At 38.2% G+C, this 19,002-nt stretch overlaps 2 protein-coding genes across 3 annotated transcripts in view; both read left to right on the top strand.

Annotated features, from left to right (window-relative positions):
• The window catches only part of LOC110005513 (deoxynucleoside triphosphate triphosphohydrolase SAMHD1), a 158,874-nt gene that overhangs the window by 63,230 nt on the left and 76,642 nt on the right, over positions 1 to 19,002 (top strand). The window contains exons 24-27 of one of the 2 annotated variants that reach the window (XM_065961273.1): positions 642 to 728; positions 856 to 900; positions 1,028 to 1,134; positions 2,317 to 3,608. The exons of the other annotated variant lie outside the window; for it this stretch is intronic. Coding sequence (XP_065817345.1) covers positions 642 to 728; positions 856 to 900; positions 1,028 to 1,134; positions 2,317 to 2,359 — 282 coding nt within the window. The 3' untranslated portion in view covers positions 2,360 to 3,608. Of the gene's footprint in view, positions 1 to 641; positions 729 to 855; positions 901 to 1,027; positions 1,135 to 2,316; positions 3,609 to 19,002 lie in introns of those variants that run through there. 2 annotated transcript variants of the gene reach the window in all.
• On the top strand, positions 9,473 to 17,233 carry LOC109979226 (deoxynucleoside triphosphate triphosphohydrolase SAMHD1-like). The gene is made up of 13 exons (XM_065961126.1): positions 9,473 to 9,747; positions 9,976 to 10,091; positions 10,555 to 10,637; positions 11,622 to 11,792; positions 12,738 to 12,838; positions 13,034 to 13,163; positions 13,255 to 13,346; positions 13,473 to 13,588; positions 14,161 to 14,300; positions 15,151 to 15,255; positions 15,340 to 15,998; positions 16,769 to 16,844; positions 17,093 to 17,233. The coding sequence occupies exons 1-13, from the start codon at positions 9,527 to 9,529 to the stop codon at positions 17,231 to 17,233; spliced, it is 2,151 nt and encodes a 716-aa protein (XP_065817198.1). The 5' UTR covers positions 9,473 to 9,526.

The raw sequence follows: 19,002 nt of genomic DNA, 5'->3' as shown, positions 1-19,002 counted from the left end.
AATAGAATAAGTACACATCACATTATTTACTGTCTCCAACATTTTATCTAGCCCGTGTTATTACATTTAACATGAACAGCAGCACTATTGAACAGTTCTCTTTTTGAAATGTAATGTGAATTGGATAGCAGCTTGAAATGTTTTACAATACAAAATCCCTCAGTCAACTAATGCTGCATGATATTGGGGAAACTGTGTTTTCTTTTCATGTTCATACTATATTTGTATTATTATCTGGGTCTTCAAGTTTATTTTCTTTTACAAATAAGAACCCCTTATACATTCAAAGCTACATTTAATTTGCATCAAGAGCCCTGTGACAGTAACTTCTAAGCAAAGAACAGTTCATCTTCATACACTGCATGTGATCCCTTCTCTCTCTCTCTCTCTCTACACTTTATGTGCTCATGGACTAACACACGTCCTGGGATATTACCATGGCACTTGTACACATAGCAAAATTAATGCTTAGATCATACCATGCAGCCCTACAGTCAAATGCATTTACACTAAGTTGGTGCAGTTTTTTGAGTGAATAAGAATTGAATTCCAAGTTTCTTACATTGTCAAATTAAAATGCAAAAAAACTTGAATCTATATCCTTTTCCACTGTTGTAATTCTTTTCTGATTCCTTGTCAAGAGCCAGATTACTGGCTGGAAAGAAGGATTGGCTCGATCCTTACCTGAGGGAGAAAGAAACCTGACATCAGAGGACTTTGAAATCCTGGTGAGTTTTCTTTTACTTTCTGTCATCTGACCTTTTTTGTAAAATCTTCAGTTTTGCTGATTCTTTGATTTGTAAGATGTTGCAGAATTTGTTATGGCACACATTTTACTCTCGACCTTCTTTTTAGGTCATTAACATGGACTACGGCATGAAAAACGAGAACAGCAAAAATGTCAGAACTAATTATTGATTAAAACAATTTTTTCATCACAATCATTCAATATTTCTTCTGTTTATTATTTGTAAGGCAGCTTATGTCACCATAACTCTCAAATTAAAGCTGCTGTCATTCTTTACAGGAATCCAGCATTGGAACATTGATCTTTTCTGAGCAGCTGATCAGGGTCTTCTGTAAGAAGATTGATAGAAAGAGTGTGAAGGCTGCCAAAAAGCACTTTGAACAGTGGTACAATGATTTTCCAATCCTTAGATAATAGTTGAATATTAAGATGTTAAAGGATACAATATCAACTAACTTGCTGTTGATTGAACATAAAACCAGTTGATTTGGCTAAAGTAAATAGAAAACAGTCAACACTGAGTACAGTTTATTTAATATGGTTGAACATGTGATCTACAATCTGCTGAGTGTGGAAAACATTAGCTGTGCTAGCATCCTCAGCCTTCGGTCTTCCTTTCAGGTTAACGTATGCTTACCTGTGCTGGTAAAGCTCTACTCTAATAGATTTGATACTTTAACTTAACAAAATACTGCCAAAGTGAGCAACACTCCAACATGTTATTGGTCCTTTGTCCTGGTTTGCATCCAGGTTAGACAGCAAGTCTAGACAGTCAGTCAGGTTTCTGTACTGAAACAATTTTACTGACCTGTATTGGAACCGTGCAGGACTCTGGTTTGGGGCCCTCAGGTTAAGAGAGGTAAGCAACAGCAGCATGGGAGTGAAACCAAAAGATTAACCAACCCTCTGGTTTCTTCAACTTTCACTCAGGAGCAAAAATCAGCTTTTAAATTTGAAAATTTGAAAGTAAAAATGATTGACAATTATTGTGATAATTATATCGACTGATATGACATTTTGATAACATTTTTAGTTTTTTTTTAGCCCAGGCCTATAAGCTACAGGTCTTATTGTGAATAACGCGTATCCTTCATTAAAAGGAAAACGGACAAGTGTAAAAAAAAAAATCCCTCTTCATACAGTGTGTGCTGATTGAGACATGAGATAATCAGACCAATTTAGCTTTTTTAATCGGGCTGTAAACATGTTTATTTCTGTTGTAAAAATTGGCTTTTTTCGAATGGGTGTGTATGTGACATATTAATATATGCAGTTAGTGGTTTTATTACATTGAAAGGCTGCTTTAATATATGAGCATTAGAATGGAACAATGAGCAAAAAAATTTTGAAATAATGTATTTTTTTACTTGAGATTTAAAAAAACTGAAAGTTCTCACCAGTGAGATGATGGATCTGCATGATGAGTGCATTGTTTTGATTTAAAATAAGTTGAATGAGAGATCGTTTGTTAAATAGAATCATTTCTTCTTCAGTTTATCTCTCACTAGATTTACTCTGCACTGCTTTCTTTAAAACAGATGTACTTTTGTGTCTGTATTAACATGCAGGTTAAGGATGAAGCCAAATCTGGTTGGACCTGAGGGTAATTAGAGCGATCCTCCTGCAGTTGACACCAAGGAACTTACCAAACAACATGAATAACACTGAATAATATTTGCATTCAGTCCTAGCACTCTTGTTTTTTCTCGCTTTTATCATATACATGCTGTATCATTCTTTTAAATTGATTGTTTAAAAATCAGTTCCAACAACACACAACATGTTTTTATTCTGAGGACAAAGATAAATCATAATATATGATACCACTCTGTACAATTACGGGGCCTGCAGTCAATATGAAACAGTATCATTGGCCCATTTAATTCACTGTGTTACGCTTCTATCGACTCACACAGAAAACCCATTCAAAATTTGATACAGAAAAAATTGGATACTTTTTTTTAACAATAAGGAAAATATATATCAGTTATAAAGCCATATCTCAAAGATCACTGGATCTGGATCGCTTCTGGATTTGAATTTCTGATCTCTAAACTGATACATAGACACACATGACACTGGATACTTACACAGCTAGCAGCTGTATGGCTGTTGAATACCATTTAGGTAAAGAAAGCCATTATTGAAATCCAACAATCATTGTCTCAAACTGAATATATAAACTGCATGTTTCTGAATTGATTCAGCTTTTGGTCACATTTATGCTTCTTTGTAGGTTGTGAATTCTTTTTGGTCGAGGAAAGATGTAAAGCACTCCCAACATGTGTAATGGAGTGAATATTTCACTTGTGGTTTTATTTAGGGATTTATAATACTCAGTGGTGTTTTAGTTTTGATGTTAATCGTTTGAAGATTGAGGACATGAGATTAGATTATTTGTCTTTGAGTGGTGTTTAATGAGAGATGATCATGAGTGATGTTTTGGTGACTGGTATTATCTTATATTATATTACTTTGTATCTGCAGCATTTATTATCACAATACAATTTCAACCTGTTTTAAAATGAGTCTTATTTTGGGCATGTTTTATAATGTGCTCTTCTTTTGAGTTTATGATTCTTACTTTAAAAACTGGAACTTGTGAAAACCTTTATTTGCATCTAAAAACTTGAAATTCGAATTGAAAAATATCTTTTAAACGTATCCATCAACTACCTTTCTTGGATGGATGATGAATGTGTTTAAATGTCTGACACACTTTAAGTGAAGCTATAATTGTTTGACGATTGGTTCTTACATAATGCATCTATGAGAACCTTTCAAGTGTATTCCTGTTGTGATGGGTTCATATCTGATAAAATCTGCATGTATTCAAAATAAACATCAGAGAAAATCCTGAGTTCAACATTGTGTAATCTATCAAACCATATGCATCTATATATATATATATGTATATATATACTGTATATATCACCTGTGGTACAAATCTAATTGCAGTTCAAAGTCCTTTACAAAGGAGCGGAAAAATGACTGACAAAAGGTAGTTTGTAAAATATAACAGCAAGAAGAAATGAAATCAGCACGATGATTAATAAATATAAATACTAAAAACCTAAAATCAAACACTAAAATGTAAATTTAAAAGTAGAGATGAATAATATTGATTAAAATATAGTAAATTAAAAGCCTTAAAATGATTAAGTCATATAGAAAAGCCAGACTGAATAAATGAGTTTTTTAAATTGTTTTTAAAAATCTCAATATTCTCTGATCCTCTGAAGTCTGTTCCAAAGTCTCAGAGCAGCAAAACGCAGAATCACAAAAGGTTTTTGTTCTGCTCTGTGGAACAACTAAAAGAAGAACCAGAGAAGAACAAGAAGACCTGAGGGGTCGTCCTGGTTCAAAAACTAAAATCAACTCTGAAAAGTTAATCTGGTGGGAGGCCAAGTGCTTTAGACAATAATAAAATCAATATGAAGACAAACAGGCAGCCAGTGTCAAGACTTTCAAAGATAGTGTAAGATGGAGATGAGATTTATTTTTGTGAAGTATTATTTTATAGATCTTTATTTTGCTTAGGTTGAGATAATATACATTATTTGATTTAATGCTAATTTCATTTATATTTACAATTTGTACTGTACAAGAATATCTGTTTGCTATGATGCACTATGCCTTTAAGGTTACCCATGGTTACGGTTTGAGGAGTGATATTGCTTTAGGACAAGTAAGGTGTCACTGTTGTTTTTGTTCAGTCTGGATATGTCATGCTCTGTTACGGACGGACATTAAACGTATGAGACGCACAGCAGAAGTTGTTCCCGTGCTTTTACTTACCCACACCCGAATATACAGTAGAAATATATATATAAAAACATATTGTCTTGCAGCCTTTTCTTCTTCATGAGTGGAGAATTAAAACAAAGTGTTAATAGTAATTTGCCTATGTGCCTATGTTTGATTAAAGAGTGGAAGGTACCACACATCAATTTGCAATTTGGGACCTTCTCTATTTTGAAGATCATTTTTGATGAACTTAACTTTCGCCCTATTTTATAAGCTCTCCATAAACATTTAGAAGCTGTTTTTAACTTTCTAAAATAAAGTGCCAAGACGTTATTAAGATTTCAGTGTATTAGTATTAGTCAACAAATATAAATTCTTCTGTAAAGATGTTAACACTCATTCATTACTTCATCATAACTGCCAACTACTTGATATTGTTTTAATCTGTCCTTTAGAAGTTTTTTGACTGCCCTCACATGCTTCACAGGTTGAGTTAACGTCGACATTGCCTATTTCATCACATCATGTTAAGTTTATTTGTAGGACACAGTAATCAACTGTACATCATTTGCAATAACAGAAACTGTGTGTGGAGTATGGATCACATGCTTGTTTATATATTATTTCACCACACATTAAGTGTTGTATGCAGAAGGTGTAATTCTAAATCCCAAATGTTCATGCTGTGAGAGACTGATAATACTGTTAATGTGTTGTTATTTTGTGTGTGGGTGTGTAGGGCGAGGTAGGTAAATAAATTGTGCAAAGCTGAATACTCTGCCTGTTTTTCTTTCTGCTGGTAGAACAGGGAGCAGCAGGAGATGAGCCATAGAAAAAAATCACAGCTTTTAAAAGAGATATGTCATATGATGAAACAATGACAAATCATGATTGTTCATATAATTTTAACACAAATGTTCACATTTATACAAGTGTTGTACAGGATGCAGGAGATATCATTCTAAATCCCTAATGTTCATATTGTGAGAAACTGATAATTTGTGTGTGTGTGTGTGTGTGTGTGTGTGTGTGTGTGTGTGCGGGGTAGGTAAATAAATTATGCAAAGAGCAGAATACTTTGCATGTTTGTTCTGCCGGTACAAAAAGAAGCAGCAGGAGATGAGCGAGAAACTGTTGGAATCACTAGATTCCAATAGTTTATTGGAATTAATCACATTATTATTCGCATTCGCCATTTATTTCAGAATCAGAAATACTTTAATAATCCTGGAGGGGTGGGGTGGGGGGGGGGGGGGGGGGAGTGATAATGTGTTATAAAACGCCTTGAGAGGTGTCTTGCTCAAAGGCACCTCGACAGTGCTCAGGAAGTGAATTGGCGCCTCTCCAGCTACCAGACCAATCTCCAGACTTGAACCGACGACCCTCCGGTTCCCAACACAAGTCCCTGCAGACTGAGCTACTGCCACCCCATAGAGCTTTTACTCCAAGAAATAAACAACTTAAAACACAACCTGATCCAGGTATTTATATATTTCAGAATCTTGAAAGTATACTAAGTACTGATGTTGTAGTGAGGACCACACTAACCGAGACCAAGACATATGTGAGACCAGAGTGATATGAGACTGAGACAAGACCGAGACATTTAGGGATCGAGACCAAGTCAAGACCAAGACCATAAATATCACTTTTAAAATCATCATGTGTGCAGCGGGCGTGTCACTCACCACTCATCAGTAACACCAGGAAGGTTGCGGTGGTAACCAAGAGATAAAAATCAAACTACAAATGAATTGAAGTCATTTGTTCTTTTAGAAAGGAGCATTGGAGGTGGTCTTGACTGGTCTTAATCTAAAATCAGGAGTCCGCCCAGTCTGAGACAGAGACAAGACAGAGTAAAATACTTTCAAGACGAGACCTTCAAACAGTGGTCTCGAGACCGGTCTTGATTTCGATTACTACAACACTAGTGTGTACATTTGAAAAAAAGAAAGAAAAATATCCTAAAATAACCAGTAAATACTCTGTTCATTGCATTGGAAAAGAAACTTAATTTTGAAGTAAGCATATTAAATTAAGGATTAACAATTGTACTGGAGGTTAAAATATGAATGTTGGTATCATAGAGGCTGATAAAAGCTATGTATTCCTTCCTTTGGTTGAATTATAAGTCCACCGAAGAATATCCTACAATTTGGCCCTCTGACAGTGAGAATTAAATATATGTGGCCCTTGCTGTGACCAAAGTTGCCCTTTCCTGGTCTAGATCAACACCAATGGGTTACACCATCCAATTTGCATCCCGATATCTGACTTCTTTGCCACACCTGTTTAAGCCACAACCACAACTTTATAAAAGCCTGCGCTCAGGTCTGTTACTTCATCTTCCATCCAAACCAAGCCTGACCTGCTATAGAGAACAACAAAAACCTCCATGTGAGTGTAAAATGGATCTTTCACCTTACTTCATTCTTATTTTGTTGATATATTATGAATTATTTCCAATACAACACATGTATTAATGATAGTTTAAAAAACAATTTTAGAAACTTACTTAATTATTCTGATTGGTTTGACATTATTTATCAAGATCTGTAATATTCCTATTTGGCATCAGCTAAAATCATTCACAACATCTACAAAGAGGATCAACTTTTGAAACAGCATCAGATCCTGTGTACAAACATGTGAACTCCAGTTTGCGTTCCTTTGTCCTTACGTTATGTTCATTTGCTTTATGTTGATTTATGGTTTTTTACGACTGATTTGTGAATTTGTGAATATGTCAAAATAAGTAGCCTAAAAAAGTACCAGATATTACAGTTTTAGTACATCATTGACTTTTAAAAAAATCAATAGTTATACTAACATGAGATTACAATTTGTCATTTAAGTTTGATCTGTGTTGCTGCACGGAGAATCAGTTTGACATCCTTCTTTCAGTTTAAAACAAAACTTAAACATCAGCAGAAATTAGATGATAAAAATGGATATTTATAAGCCCTATAAAGATACCTGACCTGGGAATAAAGTCATATCTTTGTGATGAAATTAAGAAAACCAACTCTTTATGGAAGTAAGATAACAAAGTGAGATATGTTAACATAGATATTATCTTTAAACAACTTTCTATGTCTGCAATCAGAAGTAATCTCAGAAGAAAAAGTAGGAGATGTCACATTGATAAAAACACATCTGCAATGTGCTCATTCTGGATGTTACTGGAGGTCATATATTATAGTCTCATCTTTTATTTTTGGATAGAATGATGACAGACAGATGTTCACCTCCTTTACATGCTTCTGGATACATCATGAGGCTGAACATCTTTGTCATCATAGAATGAAAAAATCTTTTACAGTCTGAGGGTTTCTTACGTTTCCTTTCTGAAAGTTATGAAAAAAGCAACACAAAAAAGATTAGTACCTGTTTAAAATTTCTCCGGCAGAGCATTCTTCAAATGGTCAGGGCACACTTTACCATAGAGAGTTCAGCAACATTCCCATCTTGTGGCCATTTGATGTAATTGCAGTCCTCAAATGGAGTACACTATAAATCTCTGTCTAAAGAGCAGGTTAAACATGCAACATTCACGCTACCTCTAAATGTTTCTTCAGAAGTAACTTCTAATACTGATTTATTTCTAACATCCTGTCATTTCTTCACTTCTTTATACGTTTAGATTTGTTAATTTGACTTAAGAAATTCTGATGCACTTTCAGTTTTGTTTTCTGAAATGTTTGGTATATCAATAAAAGAAGAGGATCATTATGAGGGTAAAGACCAATAACATGGGTGTGGTGGAGATATAAATGTCAGATGTTTTAAAACCCTGAGCGTCATAAAAAAAAGCCTTAAACAGCTATGGCTATATAAATGACATTTGCCACTTGTCAGATCAGCATCACAAACATTAGCTTGATGTAAATGCAACGTCTTACGGCTTCAAAACATTAAAAACTATATAGATAGATTTGATCTTTAAGTCACAGGTAGCTGAGAAAATGAGTTGGTACAAAAAGAAGGACGATTGGAGGAAAATTTAGAGGTTGGTTTTCTAGTTACAGTCGACTAAATTCATGGTTTGTTTTCTGGTTTTGTAAGTTGTATGCATGGTTATTTTAAATTCATGGTTTAACTTGACAATGTTGCATTTTAGCTTGTGTAAAACTGAGGTTACTTAATAAATGACTGAATATTAACTTCTTGCTCTTTTATCTAGAACAAGTCGGGGCAAAATGGGAAATAAGTGAGTACCTCTGTCTTTGTTAAACCAGTTTAAAATATCTCAATATTATAAAGAAATCATTTTAAGTTGGAAGTTTCAGCACTTGTTCATACTGTTAATGCTTTTTTTTCTAAATTTTACAGACTCATCACCAAGGTAAAATACTTCACGTCTTACCACACATCACACCACATTTTTGCGGCTGGAGAGATAAGAGAGAATAAACAGAACAAACAATGACGACTTGTAGAATAAACCGCACACAAACACACCTCCACAAAGTTAAGCCTGTGTACATGTATTATCCATTATCAGTCTAAATTAAAAATCTAATTAACTGGGAGGGCTTTGTTCTCTAGATGCTTATTATCCCCACCATTGGTGAGGACAGCTAGCTTTGTGCACCTTTACTATCCAAACCAACCCTCTTTGTTCTCCTTTCCTTTAATCCTAAAAAAAAGGAAGAGGAACACAGACTGTAGGCTATTGAAATAGGACATTTTCAGTGTCCAATGTTTTGTTCTCTTTGTTCTACTAGATGCTGAATATCCCCACCAGTGGTGAGGACAGCTAGCGTTGTTCACCTTTTCTATCCAAATCAACCCTCTTTGTTCTCCTTTCCTTCAATACTTTAAAAAAAAGGAATAGGAAGACACGCTTTGTATTGAAAGGACATTTTCAGTGTCCAATGTTTTGTTCTCTTTGTTCTACTAGATGTTTAATATCCCAACCAGTGGTAAAGTCAAAAAAACATTCTTTGTAGCATCAGCTTTATTCTTGGGCTCATTTCATGCTTATCCTATGCCTCCCAGAGCCCTCAAGACAATCTTGAGCTGGTCTTCATGGTGTATTGTTTTACGCATTTCATTGTTCTTAGCTTTTGTTTGTTTGTTTTCTGCAAGGTGTTTAATGATCCCATCCATGGTAGCATGGAGTTACACCCACTCCTCATCAAGATCATTGACACACCTCAGTTCCAGAGACTTCGATTCATAAAGCAGCTTGGAGGTGTCTACTTTGTTTACCCTGGAGCGTCTCACAACCGCTTTGAACACTCAATCGGGTAAGTCAGCAAGTTTTCAGATTTCAGCCCACAGGTGACCTCAGTCCAAATAAGGAGAAGACTCATGGTGGTTTTCACATAAGCACCTTGTAAAACCAATAAAGGCAGAAAACAGTGCCTGTCTTAGTATGGATCTTATAAAAGTATATATTTTCATTTTGGTAGCAGCATCCTATTGTGATAACTGCGTTATGACTTTAAAACATTTTTTTTCTGTGGTCTAAAAAGGGTGGGATACTTAGCAGGAAAACTTGCTGAGGCTCTCAGGTCAAGGCAGCCGGAACTCAACATCACTGAAAGAGACGTCCTTTGTGTTCAGATTGCTGGCCTCTGTCATGACCTGGGTGAGTAATGCATCCCTTTTCAATATTACATATAATAGTTTATAAATTATGTTATTGGGTATGAAAAGAGTAAAATGAAAGTGAAATGATCCAGAAATAACCCTTCCATCTTTCAAAAAAGCAAGGGCTTCCGCATTAATACATAAAAAATATGAGGGTGGGTTGAGGTGGTGGTAGCTCAGTCTGTAAAGGGACTCTGATAAGAACTGGAGGGTCTGAATATTTAAAAATAATATTTAGACTCAGAAAAAAATGTTTAACCCAGAGGGCATTTCGGTTCCACAGTCCACCCAGACCATGCATACATTTACAAACACATAACAGTCTTTCTTGTAAGCAATATTCTCAAGTTTAGATTCAGGAGTAATCCATCCTCAACTCAAACAGGTTTATTAAGACATACTGACTGTATAATCTGTAGACTATCAGTGGATTACGCCTGTATTTATCTATCCATTTCAAGGTCATGGACCCTTTTCCCATCTGTATGATGGACTGTTCCTCCCCAAAGCACTGGAAAAAAAGAGGAAATTAAAGAAATGGAAGGTAAAAAGTTTTTATTTCTGTTGTAATATAACAAATGAAATACAGAGGAACGGCAAAACTGAAGCACATGTACCTTTCACACTGGCTTGTTCTTTTGAAACAAAATCCAGGATGTTCTTTTTTGTTTGCTTTTTCAGGTGTAATGGGATTATGCACATTTCCAAGGATGTTGATCTATTTATTTAATAACAATGAACGGTGTAGTTTGTGTTGCTAAATGACCCTCATTATTCTCTTTGGTAATAATATATCAACTTTTTATCTGACATGTTACCGCTTTTCAGAAGCTCCATGAGATTTTAATAATGTTTCTGTTTTAACCATTAATCCTGGTGATTCAGAGATTTAGATACAACAAACAAAGATCATAATTGAATTCATGGTTCATGAGAGGTAATTCTTTATGACAGGGACCTCTTTTAAAAGCAGAAGGGATTTCTAGATCTGTTTATGTCTCTTTGTCACTCAATAAGAGAAGATAACCTTTATTCATCCTACAACAGGCAGCAAAGAGCAAGGATAGCCAAAAAAGAGTACACCATGCACCATTCAATAACTTTAGATCAAAAGAGTGCGATTGTTGTGTTTACATCCAAACAAACCGGGCTAAAGGGGAAACGCCCCTTTGTTTCAGAACAACTTTTCCAAACAACCCAGGTGTGAAAAAACGTTTGGCGAGAAAACTGAGCTGCATTATCACCTTCCCAAAAACTCTTATGCTTAACAGTTTGACATCGGGTTGAGTTCAGCTAGCTAAATAACCCTGATAAAGACTGTTAGGATGTTGTATACAGTATATTGGCTGACATTAAGTGGCTCATCAAATTCTGAAGAGCTTTAGGAACTCTGACATTGTAAGTTGTTTTACATACTGTACGTTTGAGATATACTCTTCAAATGTGGGGCAAATTAAAGTATGTGGGATTATTATATTTATGTTTTAAATCTTGTGTTGACACATTTATGAGTCTGTGTGTCTCGCAGCATGAAAGGGGCTCTCGTCTCATGCTAGACCACCTGGTGGAACAGAATAATTTTAAACCAACGATGAAAAAGTATGGACTGAAACCTGAAGACGACATAACATTCATCAAGGAGATGATTGCTGGACCTCTACAGGAATCTGAAGGGCAGGAGGCAAGTTCACCTCATTATGTTATTCAGAAGTCGGATAAGATACTGTATGAATATAAGATAAGAGAAGATAAAACTTTATTCATCCCACAATGGGCAGCAAAGAGCAAAGATAGCCAAAAAGGGAGCACACAGTGCACCATTCAATAAAAAAATAGATCAAAAAAGTTGAGCAGCTAAAAGAGTGTGATTGCTGTGTTCACATATGTCTGAAAAAACCGGGCTATGGTTTCAGAACAACTTTTCCAAACTATCCAGGTGTGAAAAAATCCTTAGAGAGAAAACTGAGCTGCAGTATCACCTTCCCAAAAACTCTTGTGCTTAACAGTTTGACTCTGGGTTGAGTTCAGCTAACTAAATAACCCTGATAAAGACTGTTAGGATGTTGTATACAGTATATGTCCACAGAAAATTGGCTGACATTAAGTCACTCATCGAATTCTGAGAAACTCTGACATTTAAAGTGTTTCTTACATACACACGTTTTGAGATCTACTCTGCAAATGTTGGTTGTGCTATTTGTGTAGTTCCTTGTCTTCTTGCAATATTTTTCATGATTTGATGAAAGCGAAGCATGGATTGAACCCTTAACATGCGAAAAACATTAAGGTGATGATTGCTGAAGACCAGAAGGCAAGTTCTCATCTGTGCATAAATCAGTCTGTGTCCAACACTAATGTCACTATTTTGTAACATTCAGTATAAAGGCGGACAAGAAGAGTCCTTTTTGTTTTAAACGGTAAAAAAAAAGTTTTTCTTCTGCCGAGAACTCAGATCTTAAAATTGAACAGTTGTTTTGTTTGTCATGCTTTTTCATGTACATAGTTTATTGTGTTCATATTTTAGCTTTATCTCTGTTTTGTGGAATGGTCCTACATATTTTTTCTATGCAGTGTAAATTCATTGACAACAACATACGTGTCAATAAAACTGGTCCTGATTCGCTTTGTGTCGTCATCCCTGCAGTGGCCGTACAAAGGGCGCTCAAAAGAAAAGTCCTTCCTCTACGAAATTGTGTCCAACAAAAAAAACGGCGTTGATGTGGACAAGTTTGACTACTTGGCCAGGTCAGGTTTTAATGAAGTGCTGTAGAGCAATTCATTTTGTGATGAAGACCACTACAGCACTTCTTTTTTTTTTACCGTGAACAATGCATTATTCTCCTGATTATTTTAAATTATAGGCTACAAAACTCTCCAGTAAATTCAGTTTCACTTTATACACCTATTTTCTTCACCTTGCCTCAATCTGCCTCTACTCAGGGACTCTTCCTACCTGGGAATCATGAACAACTTTGACTTTCGTCGCTTCCTGCAGTTTGCCAGAGTGTGTGAGGTTGAAGACAAAGACTGCAAAGAAGGAAAAAGGAAAACTATCTGCACCAGAGACAAGGTGCTGACACACTTGAGCTTGTAAAGAGATAATTGAAAGCAAACTGATAATGTTGTTATTTATGACTAAACTACAGTCCTAACCTCAACAGGAGGAGGACCATATGTACGACTTGTTCTATACAAGACACCGTCTCCACAAAAGAGCCTGTCAGCACAGAGTAAGCCACATCATACAAGAAATGTAAGTGTCTACCTTCAGAAGTTATTACTCCAAATATAAGATTGGTCTCCTTCTGATTTCCATTATTTGATCTGCATCATGATTCACTATCTCATCAGTAATAATATGTTTGATATGAACATACAGGATTGCAGAGGCTTTTTTGAAAGCAGACGGTCACATTCAGATTGAAGGATCAGGAGGGAGGATGTTCACTCTCTCTACAGCCAATGAGGACATGGAGGCCTACACAAAGCTCACAGGTGTGTAGATTTAAATGTGTGCTGTTAGCTCATGTTTAACATTGAAGCAAATTCAGACTACAGGAGTATCAAGACATTGTTTAAATAATGCACTACACCCAACAATCTGAAAAGGAAATTGTGTGTAGGCACTTGGTCGGTTTTGATGTTTGGCCAAGGACAAGGTTATCTGGTAGTTTGAGGAGTTCACAAATCCAGTCTCAAACATCCTGAACAACATCCTGAACAACTGGCTGTCCTGATCATTTGAACTTGTTTGATATTTAGGATGTTTATTTATGAAGTAACAGAAATATGACATATTTCAACACTTTTTGGAAACACACTTTGTTAGATGCTGCTTTCTGTCAGATGGCTCTGTTGCTAGGTCATTTACAGTTATGCTACTTTATCCATTTTTTTTATCGTGCATTTGTTAAAGATAAATAAACCACATCCTGTTAATTTACTTGTGATGACTTATAAATGAACATGCCATGTCTTACAATTTATTGCGTGTGTTTAAATTAAATTCACTAATTTTTGTGTGTGTTATTATCATTTGTTTGCTTGTTACTCTGTTACTCTTTTAGACAACGTGTTTGAGGAAATACTGAAGTCTTCCTGCTCAGAGCTAGAAAAGGCAAGAGAGATTCTGCAAAACATCATCTCTCGAAAGAGCTACAAGTTTGTTGGTGAGAGAAAGCAAGAGGACCCCATCAAGGATTGGGAAGTAAGTCTGTGTGTTCTTGTGTTTCATTACATTTATAACACATGATCTAATGCACCGTTATCACAAAGCTGGATAATTTTCATTTTCAGTTAATAGAATAAGTACACATCACATTATTTACTGTGTCCAGCATTTTATCTTGCCCGTGTTGTTATTACATTTAACATGAACAGCAGCACTATTGAACAGTTCTCTTTTTGAAATGTAATGTGAATTGGATAGCAGCTTGAAATGTCTTACAATACAAAATCCCTCAGTCAACTAATGCTGTATGATATTGGGGAAACTGTGATAACCTTTGAGGTTCATACAATTACAATTTGTATTATCATTTGGGCCTTCAATTCTATTTTCTTTTTCAAATAAGAACCCCTTATATGTTCAAAGTGACTTTTAATTTGCATCAAGAGCCCTGTGACAGTAAAGAACAGTTCATCGTCACACACTGCATGTGATCCCTTTAACTCTACATCTTATGTGCACATAGACTCTGCCTGCACAGAAGTCACTTCTCTTTGTGATCAGGAAGAGGATCAGACAGACTGATGTTGTAGATCAGTCATGGAAAGAGAGAAACTGAAGGCTTTTTGTTCATTCAAAAGCAAAAATAACAAAAAATGGCATGAAATGATGCATTTCAGGACATATGATTGATATTATATATTCTGTGATGTTATCATAGCACTTGTACACATAGCAAAAATTATGCTTAAATCATACCTGGTGAGTTTTTTGACTTTCTTTCATTTCACCTTTTTGTAAAATCTTGGGTTTTGCAGATTTTTTGATTTGTAAGATGTTGCAAAATTTGTTACTGCAGACATACTTTTACTCTCAACCTTCATTTTAGGTCATTGAAATGGACTATGGCACGGACGACAAGGACCCTATCCAACATGTTCATTTCTACAGCAAATCTGAGCTTGACAAGGCAAAGCCAATGCCCGAAGAAAAGGTAAGAACTAAATATTGATTAAAACATTTTTTATCGCAATATTTCTTCTGTTTATTGGGCTCCATTGTTTACACCCGTGAACAGCTGGTTGCGCTGTGCCAGCCTCGGTTACATCCAGCCGAAAGACCGGACATCCCCGCAGAACTACGGAGGAAGAGAAGGGGATGCAGAGCCGGAGTGAAGTGCCGGGAAAAGAAAAGACGGTACAAACCATCCGTGCCGTCTTTAATTATGGGGAATGTAAGATCTCTCCCTAATAAGATGGAGGAGCTGACGGCGCTCACCCGGCTTCAGAGGGAGTACCGAGAGTGTAGCATCATGCAGTTCACGGAGACATGGCTGAATGAACTCACTCCGGACACGCTCGTAACTTTGGACGGCTTCCACCTCGTCAGAGCGGACCGGAGCGCGAGGGAGAGCGGTAAGAAGAAAGGCGGGGGAATAGCGATGTATGTGAATGAGAGATGGTGTAACTCTGGGCACATCACCGTTAAAGAACAGCGCTGCACTAAGGATGTGGAGCTGCTGGCTGTAAGCATTCGGCCATATTACCTGCCGAGGGAGTTTTCACACGTCATCGCGGTGACTGTTTACATCCCCCCCTCGGCAGACGCTGCTGCAGCCTGTGAACTCATCCACAGTGTAGTGTCTCAGCTACAGACATCACACCCCCAGTCTCTTACTCTCATCTCAGGAGACTTTAACCACGTTTCCCTGTCTGCCACTCTCCCTACTTTCACTCAGTATGTTGACTGCCATACTAGGGACAATAAAACTTTGGACTTACTGTATGCAAACACCAAGGCTGCATACAGATCATCACCCCTCCCCCTCTGGGCCGCTCAGACCACAACCTGGTGAGACTGCAGCCCATTTACATACCTATGGTGAAAAAACAACCCCCCACAACCAGGTATGTGAAGAAGTGGTCTAAGGAGGCCACTGAGGCGCTGCAGGACTGCTTCGACACCACTGACTGGGAGGTGCTGTGCAGCCCACATGGGGAGGACATCGACGGTTTAACCCACTGCATCACAGATTACATAAACTTCTGTGTTGAGAACACTGTACCCACCAAAAAAATACAGTGTTTCTCCAACAACAAACCCTGGGTGACCCCTGAGCTGAAAACCCTGCTCAATGAAAAGAGAAGGGTTTTTAGATCTGGAGATAGAGAGGAGCTGAGGAGGGTGCAAAAGGATAGCTCAAGATTAAAATCAAGGAATTGAAAGCCAGCTATCGGGAAAAGATGGAGGAAGATTTACAACATAAAAATGCAAGAGAAGTCTGGAGGGGCCTGAATAACATCTCAGGTCACAGCAGAAGGCGTGGGAGGGGCCCTGAAGCAGGAGACAGGGAGTGGGCAAATGAACAGAATCTGTTCTTCAATAGATTTGATTCTGCTCCCAACCCCACCCCCACCCACCAGAGCGCAGACCGCTTCTCCATCTGAGTACCCTGAGTACCCTGCCACCCCCCTCAACAGCCCTCTCCTTCTCCTCCTCTTCCTCAGACGACCCCCTCCAACAACCCCCTCCTCTTCTTCATCCTCCTCCTCCTCCGACGGCCTCTCCATAACAGCTGATCAGGTGAGAAGCCAGCTGAGGAAGATCAAGGCGAGGAAGGCCACAGGTCCCGACGGCATCAGCTCCAGACTCCTGAAGGACTGTGCAGACCAGCTCTGTGAGGTCCTTCTGCACATCTTCAACCTGAGCCTGAGACTGGAGAGGGTACCGACTCTGTGGAAGACTTCCTGCGTGGTGCCAGTCCCAAAGACATCTCACCTCAGGGAGCCTAACCACTTCAGACCTGTGCCCTCACCTCTCACCTGATGAAGACCATGGAGAGGATCGTCCTCAACAACCTCTGCCCCCTGATGACTTCAAATCTGGATCCTCTGCAGTTCGCCTACCAGCCGAACATCGGGGCGGATGACGCCGTCATCTACCTGCTGCAGAGATCCTGGACTCACCTGTAGAACACCGGCAGCACTGTGAGGGTCATGTTCTTTGACTTCTCCAGTGCCTTCATCACCATCCAGCCTGCACTGCTCAGGGGGAAGCTAGAGAGGGCGGGAGTGGACTGTCACCTGGCTGCATGGACAACGGACTACCTCACCAACAGACCACAGTACGTGAGGCTTCAGGACTGTGAGTCTGACATGGTGGTCTGCAGTACAGGGGCCCCGCAGGGGACAGTTCTCTCCCCTTTTCTCTTCACCCTGTACACCTCGGACTTCTGTTACAACTCTGGGAGCTGCCACCTGCAGAAGTTCTCCGATGACACAGCCATCGTGGGGTGTGTGTCTAAGGGGAGCGAACAGGAGTACAGGCAGGTCATCATGGACTTTGTCGACTGGAGTGAGCTCAACCACCTTCAGCTCAACTCCAGCAAGACAAAGGAGATGGTGATTGACTTCCGCAGGAAGTCACCCCAGACTGCACCGGTGTACATCCAGGGCTTGGACATCGAGAGGGTGGAGATGTACAAATACCTGGGTGTTCACCTCAACAATAAACTGGACTGGTCACACAACACCGACATCCTGTACAAGAAGGGCCAATGTCGACTTCACCTGCTGAGACGACTGAGGTCCTTTGGAGTGTGCAGGACTCTGCCACGGACTTTTTATGACACTGTGGTGGCGTCTGCACTTTTCTATGCAGTGGTCTGCTGGGGAGGAGGGAGCATGGAGAGAGACAGAAAGAGACTGAACAGACTGGTCAGGAGGGCCAGTTCTGTCTTGGACTGTCCTCTGCACTCTGTAGAGGAGGTGGGTGAGAGGAGGATGTTAGTAAAGCTGACATCCATCATGGACAACCCCTCTCACCCCTTGCATGACACTGTGGGGGCCCTGAGCAGCTCCTTCAGCAGCAGACTGAGACACCCACCCTGCAAGAGAGAGCGCTACCGCAGGTCGTTCATCCCATCTGCAGTCAGACTGTTTAATCAGACTCTTTAACAACATCACCACCTCATGCTACACACTGTGTGTGTGTTTTTTTAAGAGCAATCCCTTAATTACTGTGTAATTTTACATTATTGTATTTTTTATTTTATTTAAATGATGTAAATATGTTTGATTTGATTTTAACTTCTAGTTTTATTTTTAATAAGTATATTCCCGTCCCCTGTTTTCTGGAGCTGCTGTAATGCACAAATTTCCCCCACAGGGGATCAATAAAGTTTATCTTTATCTTTATCTTTATCTTTAAATTATTTGTAAGGCAGCTTATGTCACCACAACTCTCAAATTAAAGCTGCTGTCCTTCTTTACAGGGATCCAGGATTCACACAACGTGCTTTTCTGAGCAGCTGATCAGGGTCTTCTGTAAGGAGATTGATGACGAGAGTGTGGAGGCTGCCAAAAAGCACTTTAAACAGTGGTACTATGATTTTCTAATCCTTTGATAATAGTTGAATCTTAAGATGTTAAAGGATACAATACATATCGACTAACTTGCTGTTGATTGAACATAAAACATCAAATATAAATTCAGACCAGTTGACTTGGCTAAAGTAAATAGAAAACAGTCCACATTGAGTACAGTTTATTTAACATGGTTGAACATGTGATCTACAGTCTCAAACAGACTTTTTTTGAATGGGTGTGTATGTGGCTTCCAGTGTTTCTCTAGCCAGCTTCAGGTGCACCTAGGGGTCTCCCCAAGAAAATGTTAAGCACCAAACATTTCTTTTCCTGCATTCTCATCCTGATTTTGTCTCGTTTAAAGAAATGGAATAAAG

Source organism: Labrus bergylta, chromosome 12 (genome assembly GCF_963930695.1).
Source record: "Labrus bergylta chromosome 12, fLabBer1.1, whole genome shotgun sequence".
Taxonomy (NCBI): Eukaryota; Metazoa; Chordata; class Actinopteri; order Labriformes; family Labridae; genus Labrus; species Labrus bergylta.
This window is presented reverse-complemented; position numbering and strand designations above follow the sequence as displayed.

Bases quoted from the DNA above. Each gene is read 5' to 3' on its own strand.
- LOC109979226 (XM_065961126.1), top strand. From the start codon at position 9,527: ATGGTGTATTGTTTTACGCATTTCATTGTTCTTAGCTTTTGTTTGTTT. The intron at 13,164-13,254 runs GTGCTGACACAC...TAACCTCAACAG, and splicing joins CTATCTGCACCAGAGACAAG to GAGGAGGACCATATGTACGA. The intron at 14,301-15,150 runs GTAAGTCTGTGT...CCTTCATTTTAG, and splicing joins ACCCCATCAAGGATTGGGAA to GTCATTGAAATGGACTATGG.